The sequence below is a fragment of the Sceloporus undulatus genome, chromosome 6, assembly GCF_019175285.1.
Source record: "Sceloporus undulatus isolate JIND9_A2432 ecotype Alabama chromosome 6, SceUnd_v1.1, whole genome shotgun sequence".
NCBI classification, from domain to species: Eukaryota; Metazoa; Chordata; class Lepidosauria; order Squamata; family Phrynosomatidae; genus Sceloporus; species Sceloporus undulatus.
The window spans coordinates 113,840,691-113,848,802 of record NC_056527.1 but is presented as its reverse complement, the minus strand read 5'-3'; the positions used below and the strand labels follow the sequence as shown (position 1 = coordinate 113,848,802).

At 40.0% G+C, this 8,112-nt stretch overlaps 1 protein-coding gene across 1 annotated transcript; it reads left to right on the top strand.

Annotated features, from left to right (window-relative positions):
• The first annotated feature begins 1,450 nt into the window (after window positions 1-1,450).
• Window positions 1,451-6,912, top strand: LOC121933910 (vomeronasal type-2 receptor 26-like). Its single transcript, XM_042473895.1, has 5 exons — window positions 1,451-1,594; window positions 2,352-3,221; window positions 4,060-4,287; window positions 5,352-5,478; window positions 6,008-6,912. The coding sequence occupies exons 1-5, from the start codon at window positions 1,451-1,453 to the stop codon at window positions 6,910-6,912; spliced, it is 2,274 nt and encodes a 757-aa protein (XP_042329829.1).
• The last annotated feature ends 1,200 nt before the right edge of the window (window positions 6,913-8,112 follow it).

Sequence of the window (8,112 nt, the reverse complement as noted above, 5' to 3'; positions counted from 1 at the left end):
GGAGAGGGAAGCATTGAAGCACATAGCTTATTCCTTTATGAAATTATGCATTTTTTAAAAAGATGGACTCAGTGTATATTGTATGGAGGCCAAACAAAGATGGAATGAGAATCATCAGATATCTTCTAAGAGTCTGAGGCAATCATTCAGGACTAAAAGTGCAAAATAAAGTATACTATTTAAATGGGAATGGCTATTTTCCTATAAAAAAAAAGATCGAAACGGATGGATACAGATTGGTAGCAGATAGGATATGAAAGTTTTTGGGCAGAGTCAATGTTTCTACATCAGATAAGGGCTCAGAATGTATTGCACATAGGCACAAGTGAAGAGACAAAGAAAGAGAGAGAGAGAGAGTGAGAGAGAGAGAGAGAAGGAGTAAGCAACTTTAGCTTTGGAGTCTGGGCATGTTGTCCTGGAGAAGAGAAGGTTAAGGAGCCTTGGTGGTGCAGTGGTTAAATCCCAGTACTGCTCCCATTCACAGCCACAAGGTTGTGGGTTCGATCCCAAACAGGACTTCAGGGTCCAATCAGCCTTGCATCCTTCTGCAGGTCACTAAAATGGGTACCCAGCTTGTTGGGGGCAATTAGCTTACACATTGTAAACCACTTAGAGAGTGCTTATGTGCACTGATATGTGGTATAGAAATATACTTGCTATTACTTGCTATTGCTATAAGGGGGAGGGGGACATGATAGCCAAGTTTAAATATTTGAAAGGCTGTCTTATTGAGTATGGAGCAAGCTTGTTTTCTGCTGCTCCAGAAAATAGGACACAGAGCAATGGATTCAAGCTACAGAAAAAGAAATTCCATCTAAACATTAGGAAGAACTTCCTGATAAGAATTGTTCAGCAGTGGAAATCAATGCTTTGGAGAGTGCTTTAATCATCATCTCCTTTGGCAGTTTTTAAAGCAGCGGCTGGATGGTCATATCTAGGGAGTGTTTGACTGATGGCGCATGGCAGCGGGTTGGATTGGGTAGCCCTTGTGGTCTCTTCCAATTCTATGATTTTAGGAAGTTTTAGGGATGTCAATTAAGAGGGAAAATGTAATATAAAATAAGGAGAAACACCCTGCCTAATGAAGACCTCATGAGTTGTATGTAAATGTCTATTAAAATCCACTTAAAGAATGAAATTATTGTGCGGCATGACTTGCTAGGTCCAAAAATTTTAGTCAGTCTGTGCTAATTATGACTCTGAATCGAAAACAAAGTCAAATGCATGTACATTAATCCATGTGGTGAAAGGATGCTTTCAAGAATGTGGCAATGCTCAGACTGTGTGAACATTTCATTGCAGCACTGTACCTAAATTGGTCCAGCAGTACTTTGCATTTGAATTTGCCCTTAAGGAGATAAACAAAAATACCCAACTATTATTCAATGCCACATTGGGTGAACTGATGGTTCAAAAGGCTTACAATGAAATGGGAACATGTTCTGGGACTATGACTCTCCTGTTCACAGGAGATGGGAATCCTCCGAACTATATCTGCAAAAGAAAGTACAAGCTAATGGCCATCATTGGTGGGCTGTCATCTCACAATTCTAGGCAGATGCCTCACATCTTGAACATCTATAAGATGGCACAGGTATGTTTTTTCATCTGAATTAAGAAGGATAAGTAATGGGAGGATTAAAGGGGGTTAAAGAGGCTTGAACCTACTGAGCTCCTCTGTATTGGTGAGAGTAAAATCCTCCATTCACTTGCCTAAGTATAAATCCCTTTCAGTTTGATTAAGAATATTTGCCCTGGCAAGGAGACATATTTGAAGCATTACAAATGAGAATGTGGGATGAGTGTAATTGTGGTAGAAAAGCTTTCTTTTCTTTTTGTCTGGACTATCTCCATTCTGAGTTACCTCTCACAGGTGTGATGGGAACAGAAGTGAGGACAAAATTGCTAGTAGTTAAATTAAGACCAACAAACAACGCAAAGAGAGTTAAGTGTCTTTGTAACTGAAACTGTTCACACTGTTCAAAATCCTTGACCCCAAATGTATTCTGTGTTCTCTTGCATATATCATACAGTAAGCCCTATGCCTTTCCTATTTGTCCCAGAATGTAGTGCTAGATGGAGGTTGCCCTCAACAGCATTTATTGCATATCAAAACCACTACCTCAGTGTTCTATCTTGCCAAATACTTTGGGAGAACAGAAACATAAAGTTACAGAATCATAGGGTTGGAAGGGCCCCCATGGGCAATTGAGTCTAAATCCTTCCTAAATTCAGAATTTCCAGCTGAAAAATAGCCTGAATGTAGATGTCCAGCCTCTTTTGTATAATTTATATTAAGGAAGAATGAGAGAATTTAATTGGTTCTAAAGGATAATTGTCTTTTTTCTTAGCTCAGTTACAGCTCCTTTGACCCTGCATTGAAAGATAAAGCTCAGTTCCCTTCTGTCTACCGAATGATCCCAAATGAAAGGGCTCAGTATGTTGGGATTGTCAAGCTGCTGAAGCATTTTGGATGGACCTGGATTGGCCTCATTGTTTCAGATGATGACAGTGGGGAAGCATTATTGAGGACACTTGTTCCTTGGCTGCTCCAGAGCAGCATTTGTTTTGCCTTTAAGGAAATTATCCCAATAGTGAAAAAATATTGGGTAGAACACGGGGAAGGAATAGTTCAACTTAATAATAAATTCTCAAGAATCCACTTTACTCTTTCATCTACTGATACCAATGTGATTCTTATTCATGGGGACTCACAATCTATGGAGGGCTTGCGCATGATTCTGGTTTTCAGCGAGTTTGTTGAAATGAAGCCCACAGAGAAGGTTTGGATCATCACAGGTCAGTGGGATTTTACTTCCCTATTCAAAAACCAATATTTCACCCCCAAATCCTTCAATGGCACACTGTCCTTTGAGCTACCCACAAAAGAGGTAGAAGGCTATGTACAATATCTTACCACAATAAATCCAAATGAAAATTACGATAATGTTGCCGCTTTCCTTTGGGCCAATGCCTTTCAATGTTCACTCCCTCAATATGATTTATATATACACAATGCAACCAACTGTACTGGGAAGGAGAAGCTGAGCAGCCTTCCTGAATCTATCTTTGAAATGAGGATGTCTGGCCAGAGTTACAGTATCTACAATGCTGTTTATGTCGTAGCTCATGCTCTCCATGCCATGCTTTCTTCCAGATCAAAGCATAAGTCCTGGGGAGATGGAGGCACATGGAGGCTTCAGCATGTCCACCCCTGGCAGGTAGGAAGAATCTCTTGCCCTTCTCTAATGCCCTTCTGCCCACTGTTGTAATGCACTTTATTGATGTGTATGTTCACAAATAGGAAAAGAAATCCCCCCTCATTTAACCCACTCTGAATGCTGTAACACAGGGGTAGGCAATCTTTTTAAGCCGGGGGCCGGGTTGCTGTCCCTCAGACAACTGGGGGGCCGAAGCCAAAAACAAAAACTAAATAATTAAGTAATTTTTTTAAAAAAATTAAATATATAAATAAACCAGGACAAATGTAGGACAAAATTTTCAAATGGAAGACACTTTTTTTAAAAAAATGGAGGACACGTGAAAAATTTGCTGATTTTTAAAAAAATGTTAATATAAATGCATGTTTCTGAGGCTTCTATAGACAATTGCCCCCCAAAGGCCCCGGTGGCAATCGGCGGCAGGACCGGGCTGGGGCCGGTCCCAAGGCCTTGCCGGGCCGCATCTGGCCCACGGGCCGCAGGTTGCCTACCCCTGCTGTAACAGATCTTCCCTGGTCACCTATGAAAATAGAAACTCAACCTTCCTCTGAGTCCTTGGCCACTCAAATACTTCCAATGGACTGTGTATTCTGGCTGAGAATGCTAAGAGCCTTCAGATCCCTTTCTCTGTTCCATTGCACCTTCGTGGTATAGGTATAAAAGGGTAGTAGTTTATTCATATCTGATGAAAGTCCATTATGTATGATTCAAAAGCAGGGAGTTGCACACGACATTGCCATGAACCTAAGACATTATTTCCACAATTTTTTATGGAAATCAAAGTGACCCTTTTCACCACCCCTGCCCTGAAATGGTTTTCTTTCCAACTCCCTTCCAGCTTCATTCCTTCCTGAAACGTATTCGTTTCAACAATAGTGCTGGAGAGGAAATCTTTTTTGATGAGAATGGGGAGCTGGGAATTGGATATGATATCATCAACACAGTTACTTTCCCCAATCAGTCCATGCAAAGAGCCCATATTGGATGGACTGATCCCCAGGCGCCTGAAGGGAAAGACTTCATTATCCACCAGAATTTCATTTTGTGGAACCACAATTTTATTGAGGTATGATTAGCTACCATTTTCCTGATCTTGCCAGTGATGCTTTAGTGCAAGGGATTACTGTTGAAGAGATCCTTGGGATTCCTTAATGGATATCATGTCTAAAGTGTTCTATACTGGAAAATTATGTTCTAAATAACCTGAAATGAAATTCTCACCAATACCTCGCTCATTGTAAAAGAAACTCATCCCACTGAATACAAGCATATGTACTGGAAGCTCAAGCTGAGAAATCCTTTGGTTTTGTTGTTTGCTGTCATGACAGTTTGGACTTATGATAACCCTATGAACAGGAGACCTCTAAGAGTCCCTGGTTGCAGATTACTGAGAATCTGTCAATGTGACCAAATCTAAATTGTTTTATACTGGGAAAATTAAGGCAAGCTAAGAACTCCTTTGTTGTTGTTCTTGTTGTTGGCTCTCTTCTCAACTTTCTGTTATGGTGATCCTCTCAGTAGAAGATATCCAAGAGCCAGCTTCAATGGCTGTCAATGACTGAGCTCTTTCAAACTCAGGGCTCAGGCTCCTTGATTGAATTAACCAAGAGGGAAGGCAATAACTATGGTCTTGATATTTTCCTACTGTCTTTCAGGTTATTGAATGTTATTGTTTATGTTTTGAAAATGTTATGTTTATTCAGCTCATCTTATGAAAAGTTCCAAGCACATGAGACTGAGTTTAATTGTTTTGACTTGTAGTAGATGTTCAGGTTTCATTTGCTTTAGGCAACCTTTATTTGTCTTTTTGGTGGTCCATAGTATCTGCAGAACTCTCTCCTAGGAATACAGCTCACATTAACAAAATGCCACTACCAATGTCTCCAAGAGATCTTCAACTATCTCACCCATGTGCTGTTTAACAGTAGCTGTTTAGTATATTTATTCTGGAAAAAACACACCAAATGTGAAAAATGACGAATTCAGTTGGGTATAATGATGTGATTTTGCAATATGATAGAATTAAATGGAACAGATATAAGAAAAAAAGGTGATGGAAATAAGAAAAAAAGAGAAGAGAAAAGTAGGTGGTCTCCATCTAAACATATTTTCCGTCTGTTTTTTGGATAGAAGCCTCCCAGATCCACATGTGTTGAGGGTTGCCATCTTGGACAGAGCAAGACTATGCGTGAGGGCAAAGAAATTTGTTGTTATGACTGTACACAGTGTCCTGAAGGGATGTTTTCAGATCAGACAGGTAGGTAGAAAGCACACTGACAGACTGAACATCTGCCATTGATGATGAGTACTGGCAATACAAATAACTGCTTTTTAATCAGCCAGTGATACCATTGGATTATGATGATAACTGGGATTCTGGGGCATTTCATAGTCTCTATGAGGTTCCTAAAAGAAGGTCTGCATAGGTATGTTGAATATGCATTTTGAATAATTCTTCCCAATGAATTTAATTTAATGTATGTAAATACCAACATATACCCAGGTATGTAAACATGTTAAAATCTGCATTCTTTTCTGTTGTGACATCTTCCAGCATGCTGTTCTGTTCATAAGAGAGTCGTCATGCCCTGTTTCCCAATTGTAATTCCCCTCACAACACAATGAAACATGATGGCACCCAGATTTGAACACAATCCCTTGGAATTGCACTCCAAGGATGATGTGTTTGAAATGATTTTCTTGTATGTTTAGTGTCTCATAATATTTGCAATGATGAATAGGAAGTGCAAGGTGTTTTTTTTAAACTCTGTCTTTTCTTATTCCAGATACAGAAAAGTGCAACATGTGCCCAGATGATCAGCATCCAAACAAGAATCAAGATCAGTGCATCCCCAAATATGTAAACTACATGTCCTTTGAAGAGCCTTTGGGAATGATTTTGGTTTCTTTGGTTCTTTTCTTTTCTCTGATGGCCCTTGTGATAATATGGAGCTTCTTTCAGCACAAGAATACTCCCATCATTAAAGCCAATAACTGGGCCATTACTTGTATCCTCCTCTTCTCTTTGCTCCTTTGCTTTCTCTGCTCTTTGCTTTTCATTGGAAAACCTGGGATTGTGTCTTGCATTCTACGACAAACATTGTTTGCCATTGTTTTTTCTATTGCTGTTTCTTCAGTTTTGGCCAAAACCCTCACAGTGGTCCTGGCCTTCATGGCCACCAAACCAGGAAACAGGATGAGAAAATGGTTAGGAAAGCATTTGGCAGTCTCAGTCATTATTCTTGCAACTCTGATTCAAACTCTCATTTGTGCCTTTTGGCTGGCTTTCTCTCCTCCATTCCCAGAATGGGACATGCACTCCCAGATGGGAGAGATCCTATTGCAATGCAACGAAGGCTCAGATGTGATGTTCTACATTGTCCTCAGCTACATGGGACTTCTGGCCATCATCAGCTTCACTATTGCTTTCTTTGCCAGGAAGTTGCCTGATACTTTTAATGAAGCCAAGCTGATCACCTTCAGCATGCTGGTCTTCTGCAGTGTTTGGGTGTCCTTTGTCCCCACTTACCTGAGCACCAAAGGGAAATACATGGTGGCCGTGGAGATCTTCTCCATCTTGGCATCTAGCTCTGGATTGCTGGGTTTCATTTTTCTCCCTAAGTTCTACATTGTTTTACTGAGACCTGAGCTCAATTCCAGGGATCAGCTGAAAAGGAGAAAAAAATTCTAGTACCTACTATTACTACTACTAATAATTAAATCCTTTATTTCTAGCCCGCCTTTCCAAAGATCAAGGCGGGTTCCAATAAATAAGTTATGCAGTCACATAACACATAATAAAAGCAGCAGTTATACAGATTAAAAATACACATACTAATTTCTTCTTTCTTTCCCTCTTTTTTTCCCTAATGCATGCCTTTCAATTAAGTACCCAAGACTCTCTCTCTCTAACATATTATTTAGACAAATAATTTGAAATGATGTTATTGAATTTTCATATCAGTTCATAATTGATCCAGTTTTCTACTAGAGATATAAAAGTGATCTTCACAGTTTGTTAAGCTGTGTAAAAAGAAAAAAAGCATCACTTTAAAAATGGTTGAAATTATTAAATGCTATAACAAAGAGTTGCAGGATTGATTTAAATTATTTTAGTGCATTTAGACAACCACTGCTAAATGCATTGTTGCCATCCATGAACATGGGACATTCTAAAGAGACACATTAGAGAAAAGGAGAGAAAAAGGGCAGAAACATAGTAAGTAAGATTCTTTTTCCTCACCAGCTGGTCCCTGGTGTTCAGATTCAGGCCTTAGAAAAAATGTAGACCTAGGGAAAAATGAACCAGCATCCAGACTAGAGGCCAATGGAGAAGATCTCCACGCCACCATGTATTTCCCTTTGGTGCTCAGGTAAGTGGGGACAAGACACCCAAACACTGCAGAAGACCAACATGCTGAAGGTGATAGTTTGGCTTCATTAAATATCAGGCAACTTCCTGGCAAAGAAAGCAAGTGAAGCATGAGGCCAAAGTCCCATGTAGCCGAGGACAATGTAGAACATCAATCTGAGCCTTCGTTGCATTGCACTAGGATCTCTCCCATCTGGGAGTGCAGTGTCCATTCGGGGAAGGGGAGAGGGCCAGCCAAAAGCACAAATGAGTTTGAAGAAGATTGCAAGAATGATACTGAACTGCCAAATGCTTTCCTACCATTTTCTCATCCTGTTTCCTGGTTTGGTGCCATGAAGGCAGAGACACTGTAAGGTTTTGGCCAAAACTGAAGAAACAGCAATAGAAAAAACATGGCAAACATGTTTGTCGTAGAATGAAGACAAATCCCAGGTTTTCCAATGAAAAGCAAAGAGCAGAGAAAGCAAAGAGACAAAGAGAAGAGAGGATACAAGAAATGGCCCAGTTATTGGGCTTGAA